This window comes from Erinaceus europaeus, chromosome 11 (genome assembly GCF_950295315.1).
Source record: "Erinaceus europaeus chromosome 11, mEriEur2.1, whole genome shotgun sequence".
Lineage (NCBI taxonomy): Eukaryota > Metazoa > Chordata > Mammalia > Eulipotyphla > Erinaceidae > Erinaceus > Erinaceus europaeus.
In genome coordinates, this window is record NC_080172.1 from 49,165,032 (window position 1) to 49,181,943 (window position 16,912).

General features: G+C 42.1%; 1 protein-coding gene and 1 long non-coding RNA gene across 10 annotated transcripts in view; one reads left to right on the forward strand and one right to left on the reverse strand.

Moving 5' to 3' along the window:
- The first annotated feature begins 168 nt into the window (after positions 1–168).
- On the forward strand, positions 169–2,012 carry LOC132541342 (uncharacterized). Its single transcript, XR_009552526.1, has 2 exons — positions 169–1,008; positions 1,388–2,012. It is a non-coding gene; the product is annotated as an uncharacterized LOC132541342 (long non-coding RNA).
- Positions 2,013–2,312: 300 nt separating this feature from the next.
- Positions 2,313–16,912, reverse strand: part of ASH1L (ASH1 like histone lysine methyltransferase) — a 165,228-nt gene continuing 150,628 nt past the window's right edge. For 6 of the 9 annotated variants that reach the window (XM_016189210.2, XM_060201587.1, XM_060201585.1 and 3 more), the window contains 7 exons: positions 15,382–15,472; positions 13,663–13,801; positions 13,393–13,565; positions 10,831–10,997; positions 8,481–8,521; positions 6,658–6,962; positions 2,313–4,792 (listed from right to left, as the gene is read on the reverse strand). In XM_016189210.2, the coding sequence (XP_016044696.1) occupies positions 4,701–4,792; positions 6,658–6,962; positions 8,481–8,521; positions 10,831–10,997; positions 13,393–13,565; positions 13,663–13,801; positions 15,382–15,472 (1,008 nt within the window). In that variant the 3' untranslated portion in view covers positions 2,313–4,700. The remainder of the gene's footprint in view (positions 4,793–6,657; positions 6,963–8,480; positions 8,522–10,830; positions 10,998–13,392; positions 13,566–13,662; positions 13,802–15,381; positions 15,473–16,912) is intronic. The other 3 variants (XM_007525313.3, XM_060201588.1, XM_060201586.1) reach the window with 1 other exon arrangement.

Below are 16,912 nucleotides of genomic sequence, written 5' to 3' on the forward strand. Positions count from 1 at the left end.
ATTGGCACCCAGAATCTCAGAAGTATGTCTCTGTTCTGAACCTTGGTTGCTTAATTTTGCCAGATTGGTAAATATGGGAGCAGAGATGACTACTGAAGTTAAACTCAAGAGACCTGGGAAGACAGCCTAATGGTTATGCAAAGCTTTCCTGCCTGAGGCATCAAAGGTCCCAGTTCAATCCCCAGCACCACCATAAACCAGTCTTGAGCAGTGCTCTAGTAAAATGAAAAACATGTGGAAGTCTTCATTTATCTCTGGGAATTTGGTTTTGGAGGACAATGGGCTAATAATAGGAGAGGACTGAAGAAAACTTTGTAAATATTGGGGCTCATGCTTGGTTATACTTTTGCTATTTTTGGAAGACTTAGAGTCTCCACTTAAAGTCAATTCATGTTACTTACCTCCATGCTTTGAATTTTGCTTTCTGTTTGCTGCCCTCTTGATCTTGACTTTACTTTGTGTCTAAAGTACACTTTTTCATTTATTGGATAGAGACAGAAATTGAAGGGAAGAGAGAAATAGGGAGAGAAAGAAACCTATAGCACTGCTTCACTGCTTGTTAAGCTTCCTCCATGCAGGTGGGGATTAGACCTAAGTACTTACACTAAAAAGGAGACACCACAGCATCCAAAATTGCTTTGGTGCCATAACACCTCCCATGTGGTACCAGAACTCAAACCTGGGTCACACACATGGCAAGACATGAGTGTAGAGGGCATGAGTGTAGTCATTTCATTGTTCCCAAGAAGTTTTATTGTGTTTCACGCTATAAATGAGTATATATGGGAGACTACTATATAAGTCTTTGGACCAGTATTTCTATTTTTTTTTTTTTCTCCAGGGTTATTGCTGGGGCTCAGAGCCAACAAATCCATTGCTCCTGGTGGCCACCTCCACCCCACCCCCACGTTTTACTGGACAGGACAGAGAAATTGAGAGGGGAGGAGAAGAGAGGGAGAAAGACACCTGCAGACCTGTTTCACCACTTGTGAAGCGATCCCCTTGCAGGTGGGGAGCTAGGGGTTCGAACAGGGATCCTTGTGCTTTGTACTATTATACACTTAACCCAGTGCACCACCACCTGACCCCCTGGACCAGTATTTCTCAAACTGAATCTGCATAGTAATCTTAAAGAGGTGGTGGCTTTGTGTGTCATACTTTCTAAGGTTTCAGAAGTGGCTTGGTGGACAGAATGGATGGTTTGCAGGGGGTAAAAGGTCCCAGGTTTGATCCCAGGCACTACATATGATAGGGTGGCACTCTAGTTTCTCTCTCCAAAGATTAAGTAAATTTTAAAAAATCAGAAATTTTGTACTGAGCCTTTGTATACCATGATTCAACTTGTCCTCTCCCTTTTCAAACTCTCATCCTGTGTATTTGGTTTCAGAGTGAATAATCTTTAACAGCTGGGAAGAGCCCAGGACAGTCTTATGAGCACACCAGTGATGCAGAATCTGCAGTCAGAGCCCAGTGGTTCTCAGGCATGCGCAGGTACTAACAAAGCAGTGTGTAACTTTGCAGAACACATAATGAAAAAGACAAAGCTCTGATATACAATTTAGCTCTGTATTGTAGTTATGTTTCTGTAATGGAGCAGTTAGAGTTGGTCAGATTATTGAAGTCCTACAATGAACAACAAAGCTAAAAAAGAAAAGAAAAGAAGGCTGGGGAGACAGTATAGTGGTTCTGCAAATGACTTTCATAGCTGAGCCTCTTGAGCTCTCAGAATTCAATCCCCAGCACTAACATAAGCCTGAGCTGAGCAGTGCTGTGGGAGGAAAAAGAAAACACAAAGCAGGGGCCAGGTGGCGGCGCGTATGGTTGAGTACATACATTACAGTGCACAAGGACTGGGGCTCGAAGTCCCCGTCCTCACCTGTAGGGGATACTTTATGATTGGCGAAGCAGTGTTGCAGGTGTCTCCCTCCCATTTTCTAATCTTGTTGTCTCTATCCAAAAATAAATAAAAAGATTAATCAAAGTATTATATATAAAAAAGAATGTAAATCAAACTGAGGGAGTACTGTTTTTTCAGGCTTGGAGATACTGCATGTAACAATGGGGTGAACCCAAGGGGCAGGTTGAACTGGTGTCAACTGTTTCGACACCTTTTGGCACCTGTATTCTGGATGATGTGTATGTGCTCATTAGGCTGGCTCAGGCCACAGAGATCTGATGTCATAGAAGTGTGCTCATTTGGGGCCCACATTGAAGTAGGATCTGAAAAAAATCTCTTTGGAACAGAATGGAGAAGGTTCTTTAAGAAAAATGGAGGACAGAAAAAAGAAAAAATAATAGCAAGCTCACCACTCTACAGTTAGGAAAAGTTTTTCCATTTAATACTAGACTTTCAAGGATTGAGATGCAAGCTTTTTATGCAATTACATCCAATGTTAAAATTGGTAATACATAATTTACAAAGATTAACATCAAAACAATCATCTATTTAGATATGCTTTTGTAAAAAGGAAATATATTAGCAGCATTTATATTTTCCGCAATCACACAGCCTACAGACATGCAGACTAACTCCGGATCTACTCGCAGTGATGTAGTGCTTTGCCCCGCATTTCAAACACCACAACCCGCCCGGGGACTCTTTTTATTCCGTTATTATAAAATAACTGAAAAATAAAAAAGGCATTGATTTCTACACCAGTAAGAAAAAACAAGTGTTTGCACTTACCTAACATTTGATTGTCTAAAAAACATTTCAGTTTTTAGTCTTTCAACAAAAGAAAGATAAAATGACAGAGCGTAGTATCTTTTGCTTCTGTTCTTACATTTTACAAATTTTTTTTCATTTTTTTGTCTTTTTTAAAATTTTAGTGTTTAACACTATTAAAGGAAATATTGAATTTTAATCTCTTTCTTGTCATTTTCCTGCCTTTGACTAAAAGGAGACTCCCAAAGTGCCCCTATCCCCACCTCCCTCCCACCCGGCTCCCTGCAATGAAAACCAAAAGAAACCACTCAAACGGGCTTGGACATGCGATTTCTCCAGCTCCATACATGAGTATCTTATACCCAGGTCTCTTAGTAATGTACAGTGCTTCTCTACAGTAAGAAAATACTCCAAACTATTTTCTTAATTCTCTTTTATCTTTAATAAAATATTTATTCATTTATTCTGTTTTTTCTCTGCTCAAGGGGATCTTTGACATCCCACCTCTTTTGATTTGTATTTTTTTTCCCCTCAAGATTGATACAGGAAGGAGAGAAAGGAAAAAAAAAAAGATTCAATGGAATGGAGGTGGTCAATGTTTCTACCTAAACAAGTCAGAGTGTCGTCATCTTAAGGGGAAATGTACAATTAGGACTGCATTGGTCCAATATTAGAAAAAAGTAATGGGGATATGTTTACTATTATATTGCTTACTAATCACGTGGCAGATATATATATATGTGTATATATATATATATATATATACACACACACACATACATATATATATACACACACACACACACAACTTGGCACAAAAAACCATCTTCTCTCTTATAAGAACCTCTAAAACATATATGCATATGTATGTCTGAGAAGACAACAAAGCAAAGCTTTAAAATTTCATTTTAAAGAGACAGTATTGCCTGGTAACTTCTGGTCAAGAGAATGGGAAGGAAGGAGACACCCTGGGTCCCTCTTGAAGACTCCATCACTCAGAGGGTGGAGGAAAGTGGAACTGGGGTGGGGAGAACACACTGTCTCTTTAAGAGATGGACACTGAAAACTGTACAAGAAAACAAGTAGTGTTTTCAATTGATATTATACATTCACAACAAATACTCTGATAGGTGAATACTGTTCAACAGTTTATGTAGTGATTTTTGTTGGGGTTGGGAGAGGGGTTAGAGTTCATGTAGGTTTTTAAATGCTTTGATTCTGAAATAAATCTCCATTCGCACAGCACAACAGACACACAAGAACCACGGCAGCGCGTGAACAGCAAAAATGCTGGCGGGGCCTGGCTTCTCATTAGAAAAAAATATGTCTGGCAGATTATGTAGGTTAAAACAAAAATAATTACAATAAGTACTGTGCCCTTCTGACCCCATGGGGGCCTTCCCTATTCCATGATTCTATTTTGGGGATTAGAGGTAGGGAGATGGGCAGCAGTTATAAGTGCTTTGAGTTGTCAACTCATGTTTTTTTAACCTGTTTTTGGGCAAGGAGAGAGAAACTTCCCATGTCAGATATCTGGAAAGAGAATCCCAGTGCCTTTTCTATTTTAGGTCTTGGATCAGCTCTTGGAGCCTATAGACAATTGATGGGGTACAGGGGAGCACCCTGACTCTACCTACTACCCTTCTGGATTGAGCTATACATACCTGGGCAGAGGAATCAGCTTCTTAGCAGTGCCTGTGGGATCAGAGGATGACACAGAAAAACCCAAGCTGGGAGGAGAGCAAGTGCTGTAAAGTACCAAAGTTCTGGTCATCCTCAATGTGTTCTACCCATCTTCAGATATCACTAATCCTCAGGGTAAAGCAATGGAGAGGAAAACAAACTGAACTATTTTGACAGATCCCCCTCCTCTTCCTCTCCACTACACCTCTAAGATTTACTAAGTACCTAATGTCAGGGACACAACCCATCCCGCTGGCTGGATGAACCCTTCCCACTCGTCCACTCAGAACAGGAGGCAGGACAGCTCGCTTCACTGGATCCCAGATGCTTGAGGTTCCAACTCCATTCAGGCTCACTTCCGAAAGCTATGTTCTGGCATAAACAAAGTGCGCCTTCGAAGTTTTCTGCCTGAGCCTTCCTCCAGCAAGTAGGTCACATCGATGGCTGAAAAAAAGCAAGGAGGCTCATCAAATGCCCTACCCCAACAATTTATTCTAGATTTTAGCTCTAAGGAGATCACAGGAATACAGTGATTCCTTTCCTGGCCTATAAACAATGAAGGTGTTTTCCTCTAATTCTAGGAGAAAAAAGGTAATCCAGGGGGAGTCGGGCAGTGGTGCAGTGGGCTAAGCACACATGGCAGAAAGTGCACTGACCGGCATTACCATCCCGGTTCGAGCCCCTGGCTCCCCACCTGTAAGGGAGCTGCTTCACAGGTGGTGAAGCAGGTCTGCAGGTGTCTATCTTTCTCTCCCTTGTCTTCCCCTCTTTCCATTTCTATCTGTCCTATCCAGCAACAACAACAATAATAACAACAATGACAAAAACCAAGGGCAACAAAATGGAATAAAGTTAAAGAAAACAGAAGTCCAGGGAGGAACCCTCTCACTTCCCAGTTTCATTCCCAACATAAAGCTAAAGATAGGCCAAATGATGTGGTCCGGGAGGTGGTGTAGTGGTAAAGCTTTGAACTCTCAAGCAAGAGGTCCCGAGTTTGATCCCCAGCAGCACATGTGCCAGAGTGATGTCTGGTTCTTTCTCCTCCTATCTCTCTCATAAATAAATAAAATCTTTAAAAAAAAAGCCAAATAAAAGAATAAGATAAAAACTAAGGGCAGGGTAGACAGCATAATGGCTATGCAAAAGATTTACATGCCTGAAGCTCTGAGGTCCCAGGTTCAATCCCCAGCACCACCTTAAGATAGCTGAGTAGTGCTCTGGTCTCTCTCCCTCACACTAAAGAAATATTAGTTTTATTTTATTTTTTAGTAGCTCTGGCTTATGGTGGTGCTGGGGATTGATCCTGGAGCCTCAGACATGGAAGTCTCTTGCATAACCATTACATTATCCCCTCAGTACAATAAGTAAACTAAGAAAAAAGAATGAAACCATCTTGTTAGAATACTTTCTATTCTGGGCAAGTAACGAAGTTTTTTCTGTGGTCCAGGTGGTGGTGTATTGGATAAACCATTGGACTCTCAAGTATAAGGTCCTGAGTTCAATTCCTGGCAGCACATGTACCAGAGTGATGTCTGGTTCTTTCTATCTATCTTTCTCATGAATAAATAAATTATAAAAAAAGTTTTTTCACTCCTCCATTAATTCTCCATTTATCTTCAACTCTGAATATAAGCTGGATTCTGTTTTATTTGTTATTTTTTTAAAGTTCTTTTCTTTTTTTTAAATTTTATTTATTTATTTATTCCTTTTGTTGCCTTTGTTGTTTTGTTGTTGTAGTTATTATTGATGTCATTGTTGTTGGATAGGACAGAGAGAAATGGAGAGAGGAGGGGAAGACAGAGAGGGGGAGAGAAAGACAGACACCTGCAGACCTGCTTCACCGCCTGTGAAGTGACTCCCCTGCAGGTGGGGAGCCGGGGGCTCGAACCGGGATCCTTCCGCTGGTCCTTGTGCTTAGCACCACCTGCGCTTAACCCGCTGCGCTACCGCCCGACTCCCTGTTTTATGTATTTTTCTTTTAATGAGTGAGAGATACAGAGCACTGCTCAGCTCTGGTTTATGGTGGTTCTGGGGACTAAACATGCATGAAAATCTTTTGCATAACCATTATGCTGTCTCCCCTGCCCTGAGCTTGATTCTTCATTTACATTTTTAAAATTTACTTGATAGGAAAGAGAAATTGAGAGAGGGAGGGAGACAGAGAGATAGCTGTAGCACTGCTTTCCTGCTTATGATGCTTTCTGTCCTGTAGATGGGGACCAGTGCTTGGAACCTTGGTTTTGCAAATGGCAATGTGTGAGCTCAACTGGGTGGGCCACTGCCTAGTCCCCTAAGTTTGATTGTCTTACCATTCTTTCCAGGTATTTTTTCTAGGAGGTTGAGCAAGATCTGGTTGAGACGTTCCCGCTGATTATGACGCCTTTCCTCAGGGGTGCAGGCTGGCTGGGGTTCTTGACTATTTTCCTCGGTTTTTTTCTCATTCTCACTGATGTCAGTAGTGCCCCCTTCCTGTTCACGTTCTTCTAGGCCAGGCATCTCATTGGCTGCTTGCTCCTGACTGGCCAGCACCTCTTCAATCAAGGGCAGGGCATCATCCTCCTGGCCCAGGTCTTTCAGCGGTGGCTTTGAGCGCTCAGACTTCCAGGATGATCTGCTATAAGGATGTGAGAGTTAGAATAAGACTGATAAACAAGGCAGTGGGGATGGAATAAAGGGAAGAAGATTCAGGGCAACTTGAGGATCTGGTGGCTAGCTGTAAAAGAACCTTGACTCAAAGGAGAAGGGAGCTGGCTCTGGACTTCACTATTATCTGAACAAATCACTGACTTTGAAATGTCTACGTGTAAAACCAAATTTTCCTTCTCTCTCAGGGATTCAAACAAACCATAAAATGTAGAGATTGTTGGGAGCTGGGCTGTGGCGCAGCGGGTTAAATGCACATGGTGCAAAGCTCAGGGACCAGCATCAGGATCCTGGTTCGAGCTCCCGGCTCCCCACCTGCAGGGGGTTCACGTCACAAGCAGTGAAGCAGGTCTGCAGGTGTCAGTCTTTCTCTCCTCCTCTCTGGATTTCTCTCTGTCCTGTCCAACAACAACAGCAGCAATAACAACGACAACGATAAAAAAAAAACAAGGGGGAAAAAAAAGATGTAGAGATTGAGGGGTTAGGCAGCAAAATGTTTATGCAAAGAGACTCTCATGCCTGAGGCTCCCAAGTCTCAGGTTCAATTTCAAGCACCACCATAAGCCAGAGCTGATCAATGCTCTGGGAAAAAAAAAAAAGTAGAGCTAGTAAAACTTTAGATAGTTCTGCTTGCTTTTGAGTATAGGAAAAATCTCCAGTAGTACTACCCCTTTCATAAATACTTTGAACCAAACCTCATCACCAAAACTATGTAATTCTTTTTTTTATTTGTTTATAAATGAAAGAGAAAAAACATGTAACTCTAAATTCTAATTCTGTTTCTTGACAAGAAACTGTGAAACCTTAGGATAATGGCTCAATTGGGAGAACCTGAGGCTCATTCCTGGCACAAGATGCACTAGCAGGGTGCTCTGGCTTCTTTTTCCTCTCTCCCTCATGAAAAACTTTAATTTGTAATAAATCTCTTAAAAGAATTACTTACTAATGAGGGGTGGGAAAAGAAAGAATGAGAGCTTTACTCTGGCACACCTGATGCCTGGTATGGAAGTTGGGATCTCATGCTTGAGAGTCCAATGCTTCTTCCTGGGATCACAATAAAATAAAACTAATGGTCCGGGAGATGGCACAGTGGATGAGGCTTTGGACTCTCAAGCAGAAGGTCTCTAGTTCAATTCCTGGCAGCACATATACCAGAGTAACGTCTGGTTCTTTCTCTCCTATCATTTCTCATGAATAAAGTAAAATCTAAAAATAAAAAATAAAATAAAAAAACCCACCAAAACAAACAAAAACACTTCTGAATCTGTTCCAAATCCTCCTCTCTTCAATGCTTGCTCCCACTAGGGCTCCATAATTAGACCACACCTATTAATGTTGTTTTTTTCAAGTCACTACAGATACTACACTAGGTACTGTGTCAGAAAAATCCCTTCCTCTAGTGGTGGGGTGAGTGGGTAGGTGGCTATTCTCCTGCTCCATCTGAGTTGTTGATCCATCCCTCAGGCTCCTCTTTTCCATTGGGACTCACCGCCCTCCGTTCCTCTTGTAGTTGTCTGGGACATAATGAGGCTGCAGAGAAGAAAAAGTAAGTGTAAATCTATTATACAAGTTGGCAGAGATAGGTGAGGTGATCTGGGGACAATTCAGGGTAAGGGAAGCGAAGGAGGTAGGGAGTAAGGAGGTAAAGGAAGAAAAAAGAGGGCTAATATCCTTATAAGCTAGGTGACTATGTTTTCTTTTTCTTAAGGTGACTTTTTAAAGTCATACACTGTACATCTATTAATCTGTAGGTCACAGCAGTTTTTAGTATTCAGTAAGCTTTCGACGACAGAATTTGCTCTGTCCCAACATTTATGTTAAGGAGTTTAAACTGATGGGGTTCTAAAGCTAATGAGTGAGTGAGGGCGGGGAGACAGCATAATGGTTATGCAAGCAGACTCTCATGCCTAAGGCTCCTTAGTCCCAGGTTCAATCCCCCGTACCACCATAAGCCAGAGCTGAGCAGTGCTCTGGTGTTTCTGTGTGTTTGTCTCTCTCTTTGCATCTCTCTCAAAAATAAAAAATAAAAAATAAAAAAATAAAAAAAATAAAGCTAATAAGTGAATGGTGACTGAACAAACAAAGCGAATAAGATGAGAAGCAAGGTCTGATGGTAGGCAAATTGAACATAACATAAATACTTGTTAGGGAAATAAAAAATAAAGTTGGGACCTGGGGAGATAATTCAACAATTTATTTATTTATTTTTTTGCCTCCAGGGTTATCGCTGGGGCTTGGTGCCTGCACCATGAATCCACTGCTCCTGGAGGCCATTTTCCCCCCTTTTGTTGCCCTTGTTGTTGTAGCCTTGTTGTTGATGTCATTTGTTGTTGGATAGGACGGAGAGAAATGGAGAGAGGAGGGGAAGACAGAGGGGGAGAGAAAGATAGACACCTGCAGACCTGCTTCACCGCCTGTGAAGTGACTCCCCTGCAGGTGGGGAGCCAGGGGCTCGAACCAGGATCCTTACGCCGGTCCTTGCGCTTAACCCGCTGCACTACGGCCCGACTCCCTCTTTTTTTTTTAAAGATTTTCTTTATTTATGGAGATAAAAGGAGAGAGAGAGAAAGAACCAGACATCACTCTGGTATATGTGCTGCCAGGTATTGAACTCTGGACCTCGTGCTTGAGAATCCAATGCTTTATCCACTGCACCACCTCCTGGACCACAGGTGTCTTTCTTTCTTTTTTTTTTTTTTTTTACATACTTTTATTTATTTATGAGAAACATAGGAGGAGAGTGAAAGAACCAGGCATCACCCTGGCACATGTGCTGCCGGGGATCAAACTCAGGACATCATACTGGAGTCTTTATCCAATGCGCCACCTCCCGGACCATGGTGTCTATCTGTCTATCCTCTCTCCATTTCTCTGTCCTAACAATGGTGACATCAACAACAATAACTACAACAACAATAAAAAACAATAAGGGCAACAAAAGGGAAAATACATATTAAAATAAACAAACAAAAATACGTATTTTTTTTCCTGCTAGGGCTTCACTGGGGCTTTATATCTGTGTGATTCTAGCATTCTAGTTATACTCTCCTCTTTTTTTTTTTTTCCCTTTAGAGACAGAGAAAAGAGCCATCACAGCACTGATCTACTTAATACCTATGAAAATTCCCCTTTGCATGGTGCTTCCATGTGGTGGTTAGGGGCTTGAAGTGGGTCTGTGTTGATAAAGAGTCCATTCTATGTTAGTGTTGGGAGTGGTGTGGAATTATGTCCTTATTATCTTATAGTCTTATGAATCACTTATAAAATATATGTTAAAGCAATAAACAAACAAAAACAGAGCTCTATGGGTTAAGCAATCTCCTGGGCGAGGGACTGGCTCAGTGGTAAAACATCTACTATTTTATGTATGAAGTTTCCAAACTACTCCATGTGTTGTGATCTCTAGCACAACAGTACAAAAATAAAATGTAGTGTCCTGGACTCAAGCATGAGGTCTGGAGTTCAATCCTTGATAACACAGGTGCCAGAATGAAGCTCTAGTTCTCTCTCACTAGTGGATACACAAAACTTTAAAAAGAAAGGAAGGAAGGAAAGAAGAAGAGAGAAAAGATTCCTAGTTTGGAGTAGAAACAGAATCAAGAATAGAAATCACTGGAACATTCTTTTTTTTTTTTTTTACCAGAGCACTGCTCATCTCTGGCTTATGGCTGTGTGTGGGGAGGATTGAATCTGGGACTTGAGAGCCTCAGGCATGAAAGTCTCTTTGCATAACCATTACGCTATACCCCCACCCATCACTTGAACATTCTTGCATTGTAAATCCCACGTGTGAACTAAATTATCTTGACATACACACTTAGTAAAGGAGGAAGACTTACTGAGAAATCTCTCTTGGGAGTTAGTTTCTTGGGGAAGTGGTCAAAGGCATAGGGTTTGGTGCAGACAGGATAGCGGTTTCGGTGAATCTTGTAAAACAGGTGTGCTGACTTGTCAAGTCGATAATCACAGATGTAAACATCTTGTTCCTTCACTCCTTTGGGTCTCCCTATGAGTCCAAAAATAGGAGGGTTAAAGAACCCCCCTGAGGCTGGTGGTGGCACAGCCACTTGAGTACAGACATTACCATGCACACATACTTGGGTTCAAGTCCCCAGTGCCCCCCACTTGTAGGGACAAAGCTTTGCAAGAAGTGATGCAGGGCTGCAGGCACCTCCCTGTCTCTGTCCTTCTTCCCTCTTGATTTCTGTCTCTAATAAATAGTAAGAACCCTCTTACCCCATTTTTCCCTTTATCACCCTCAGCTGCCCAAAGCACAACATACCACTGGAAGAGAAATTAGGCCTTAAGAGGGAGACTATGTATTTTTTTAATTAATTAATTTATTTTATTTTATTTTTTTTTCCCTCCTCCAGGGTTATTGCTGGGCTCGGTGCCTGCACCATGAATCCACTGCTCCTGGAGGCCATTTTTTTTTCCCCCTTTTGTTGCCCTTGTTGTAGCTTCGTTGTGGTTATTATTATTGCCCTTGTTGATGCAATTCGTTGTTGGATAGGACAGAGAGAAATGGATAGAGGAGGGGAAGACAGAGAAGGGGAGAGAAAGATAGACACCTGCAGACCCGCTTCACCGCCTGTGAAGCGACTCCCCTGCAGGTGGGGAGCCGGGGGCTCGAACCGGGATCCTTACACCGGTCCTTGCGCTTTGCGCCACATGCGCTTAACCCACTGCGCCACCGCCCGACCCCCTGTATTTTTTTTTTAAACTTTATTTTATTTTATTTATTTGTTCCCTTTTGTTGCCTTTGTTGTTTTTTATTGTTGTAGTTATTATTGTTGTTGTCGTTGTTGGATAGGACAGAGAGAAATGGAGAGAGGAGGGGAAGACAGAGAGGAGGAGAGAAAGATAGACACCTGCAGACCTGCTTCACCGCCTGTGAAGCGACTCCCCTGCAGGTGGGGAGCCAGGGTTCGAACCGGGATCCTTATGCCGATCCTTGTGCTTTGCGTCACCTGCGCTTAACCCGCTGCGCTACAGCCTGACTCCCTGAGACTATGTATTTTGAGAGATAAAACAACAAACTGATGATTGAAGAAAGGATTCCTAGACACTACAACCAGAAAAAAGAAGAAAGAAAATTTAAGAGAAGGGTGTATTATAGGATGGGGGAAAAATTAATTATTTGCATGCTATACAGAATTATAAGGGAAAATTATGTCAATTATGGAAATTCATGAGAAAAGAATGACAATATGAATGAGAGAAGTCTATCTGGAAATAACCATTTTACAGAGAAGTCTTAAGTAGCACTAAGCACTTTTTGAATAGAATATATATTCTTCTGGAGTATTATGATCTGATACTAAGAAAAAGCTAGACACTGAACTCTGATAATGACAAGAATAAGCTACAAACTTGGCTAAGTGCTATTATAGATTATTTCATTTAGTCTTTTAAAAATGAAAAAGTGGGGACTGGGCATAGAACATTGGGTTAAATGCACATAGCGTGAAGCACAAGGACCCACGCAAGGAAACCGGTTTGAGCCCCAGGCTCCCCACCTGCAGGGAGGTTGCTTCACAAATGGTGAAGCAGGTCTATAGGTGTCTCTCTCTCCCCTTTTCTGTCTTTTCCTCCTCTGTCAATTTCTCTGTCCTAGCCAACAACAAACAACAGCAGCAACAACAATGGAAAAAAGATGGCTGTTAGGAGCAGTGGATTTGTAGTGCATGCACCAAGCTCCAGCAATAAACCTGAAGATTAAAAAAAAAAAAAAATCCTAAAAAGTATTTTATATACTTCTTTTGGATAGGTACAGAAGGAAACAGAGGGAGGAGGGAGATATCAATAGAATGGGAGAGAGACAGCCTGCATCACTGTTCAGTTTTCCTTTATAGGTGGCAACCTCGGTCCTTGCATAGTACTAAATAAACTACCACCTAACCCCTTAAAAATTTCCTTTAAAAAACAGATACTACTCCCTATTTTTAGAAATAACTTGGGCAGAGGGTAGACAGCATAATGGTTATGCAAACTCCCCTGTAGGTGGGGAGCCGGGGGCTCGAACCGGGATCCTTATGCAGTTCCTTGCACTTTGTGCCATGTGTGCTTAACCCGCTGCACTACCTATTATTGTTGTTATTGATGTCATCATTGTTGGATAGGACAGAGAGAAATGGAGAGAGGATGGGAAGACAGAGAGGGGGAAAGATAAGACAGGTGCAGACTTGCTTCACCGATCGTGAAGTGACTCCCCTGCAGGTGGGGAGCCTCGGAAGCTCGAACCAAGATTCTTATACTGGTCCTTGTGCTTTATGCCATGTGCGTTTAATCCACTGTGCTACTGCCTGAGCCCCTAGATGAACATTTCTTAAGTAATCATTCTTGGGGCCTGCCTGCTCTTTTTCAGATAGTAATAGAGACAGATAACCCAGACCACTCACCTTTACAGTATGTATAAAGATCTAACACACAGCAAGTCCCCACAACAGCCTCTAAAGGAATGATTTCATACAGTGGTACTCGAAATAGTTCATTGTGATAGAAGCGACGGGATGGAGAGTGGTGGGTTTCATGGGGACGGAAATAATGGTGACCAAAGGCAAATCGTTCTTCTCTAAAAAGAGAGGGGCGAGTGGGTGTTGATTAGCAAGACTCCAGCTCTGTTCTGGTTGGACACAGATGGGGAAAAAAAAGAGCAACTCAGCACCTACTTTTCATTTTTCCAAAGTTTCTCAATGCGAAATATATCAAGCTTATCTCGATTGATATGAGATAATAATCGATAGGACTGACGGACTGGGTGGCCATCAGAAGTGCGGCGGCTGTCCCGCATCAGGTATACACAGTCACCTAGGAGGGCATAAAACACAAGAAAAAGTTAGATGATTCCTGCAAGAATTCTGTGAGGACTTCATTGATCTGACCTTGGATTAGACCAAGGTCTAATAAAGAGAATTAACAAATGTTTAGCTTTTTTATGTCATAGTTGGGGGCTGCCTGCTCTTTTTTTCAGATAGTAATAGCGACAGATACCACAGAAGGGACTCCCCTGCAGGTGGGGAGCTGGGGGCTCGAACTGGGATCCTTCTGCTGGTCCTTGCACTTTGTGCTACGTGCACTTAACCCTAATTTTTAACTAGAGCACTGATCGAGTTCTGGGTTATGGTCGCTGCTGGGGGTTGAACCTGGGACTTCTGAGCCTCAGGTATAATAACTGTTTGCCTACCCACTAAGCCTCAATGTTGGGAAATTGCTGAGGTGTGGTAGAGCCTGGCAGGGCTTGACCTGAGGAGTGCGTCTATCCTGTCAGCCTCTCTCTCCCAAGAGGTTAAGCAAGAAGGGATAGGAGTAACCCCAAAGGTTTGCCCCATCTTATCAGACTCCCTGCCTCACAAAGCACCCTGCATCCCTGATACTATGGCCATTAGATAAAAAGAAAGGGGGAGATGTTGGGAAATAGTTGAGGATGTGGTTGAGCGCTGCAGGGCTTGACTTGAGGGGACATCTACATAATCATTGTTTTGCCTGAAAGATCCCCACCCATTCCATTACTTTGATCTATCTTCTTTCTACCCTCAAGGCCCTCCCTGCCTCCAGGGTATTATTATTATTAATCCTACCAGTTAAAACCCTCACAACAGTTTCTAAGAAAGTTCCTACCTTTCCAGCCCCTTCCATTTTTCTCCACCCCTTTCCTAACCATGTATGGTATTGTCAAGCCACTTCTGTTTCTGTCTTGTCTCTTCTGGCCCAACCTGGAAGAGGGTGGGCGTGCAGATGGAGAGGCTGACGCTGGCCATTGCGGTTGGTGCCATGTGGCTTAACCAGGTGTGCTACCGCCCGACTCTGGGGCGCTCGAATGAATAAAGATTTGTATTGCTTTGCTGCCACAAGCTTAGTCCCTGGGTCATCTCTCTCTCTCTCTCGTGACACTAGTCTGACACCTCAATTTCTACTATTTAAACTTCCTATATGTTTTCTTTTTAATATTGTCTTCAGTACTCTGGTCTATGTGGTACTGGGGGATCAAACCTGGGATCTCAGGTATGCAAATACTATATCTTTCCCAATCTTAAAGTGAATTGAAATATACCAGGGTATTATATACCTAACTTTATTTGGTGGGAGGAATATATGTGAGTCTAAGGACTGAAAGGTTATATTCCATTGCTCTTAAAGGTTACATAGAGCAGCTGGGAAAACATCTCAGTTAGGAGAATTGTGTTAGGACTTGTGAGCCTGTGGTGCCAGTTTAATCCCTGGCACCACAGTGGTGCTTTTGCTTCTTTCTCTATCTCACATGAAAGCACACACATGAACACATAGGACACACACATACATCATACAGAGTAATATTATGTAAATAGTAGAAACGTCCTATTACTCAGAAAGGTTAGCTTTGATAAGTGGATTCAGTCCTCTGTACATACCTTGACGAAGCAGTAAGTCATCTCTGAGCAAACAGATGAAGTAAACACAGCCAGGTTGGGCATAGTGGGGCCGAGGGATCATGGGCACTTCCTGATAAGAGCAAAAAGTCCACTATTAGAACTAGAATTGCTACAGCCAGACTACTAATCACTAGCCAAAAAAAGAGAACTAAAACCTATGATTGCAAACCAATAAAGATTGACTGGTCATTTCAATATGCCACAGATATAACAGAGGGGAAAAAAGAGGAAAGCTAATAGATTTGTTCAACTCGGAAGAGAAGACAGGGCAAAACTAACAGATAAATACTACAAATGACATTCTAAGAATCACTTAGTATGTGGTTATTCTGCCATGTAGGAGACAACAATATGTGAAGGGGGTGGGTCTTGATTGTTGCAATGACTGAGGAAGCTACTAGCATTTAGTACTCAAGAACCAGGGAAGGCAAGCATTTTGCAATGCATACCTCATAACAAAACAAAACACCAAACAACTAAAAAAAAAAAAAAAAAAATCACCCACACAAAACAACAAAAGCACCACTGTTAAATACTGCTAGGGCCAGGTGGTGACACATCTGCCTGGATACACAGATTATACAGTGTGCAAGGACCCAGGTTCAAGCCCCTGGTCCACAACTGCAGGGGAAAGCTTCACAACTGGTGAAGCAGGGCTGCAGATGTCTGTCTTTCTCCCTCTCTACCTCTTCCTCCCCTCTCTATTTCTCTCTCTACCCAATGTAAATAAAAATACATTATGTAAAATTATGTAAATAAAATACATAATTAAAAAGAAATAAATATTGCCTTAATACAGAGGTAATTAGCTGCCTAATCACACATAAAAATATAGCAGTCAAGACAAAAAAACTTTGGCAAGCTAACCAACCCACTGCCTCTCTTGGAAAGTGGATTTATGGTTAATCTTTGTCAACTCAGAGTAGAGGTCTTTCAACTTAAAAGATGTTCAACACAAAAAAAAAAAAAAAAAAAAAGGAGAGAGAGAGACACCTGCAGCATGGCCTCACCACTTGTGAAGCTTTCTCCCTGCAGTTGAGAACCCGGGTTTGAACCTAGGTCCTTGCAGACTGTAGTATGTATGCTCAACTGGATGTCACCTCCTGGATCCAATACACATGGCATGTAGAGTACTGGTGTTCTGAACTTTGTAAGATGCTTCTTTCATGGGCAGATAACAATACTTATAAAAATTTTAGTTTTCTTTCTTTCTTTCTTTTTTTTTTGTGCTAGGAATGTTATACCTGGGGCTCAGTGCCAGCACTACGGATTCATTGCTCTTGGTGGCCATTTTTTCCAATTTGTTGGGTAGAGACAGAGAGAAATTGAGAGGGGTGGGGAAGATAGAGGGAGCGAAAGACAGACACCTACAGACCTGCTTCACAGTTTGTGAAGCAACACCCAATGCAGGTGGGGAACTGGGGGCTTGAACAGGGATCCTTATGTGGGTCCTTACACTTTGCACTATGTGCGCTTAATCTGGTGGCCACTGACTCTTTTTTTAAATTTT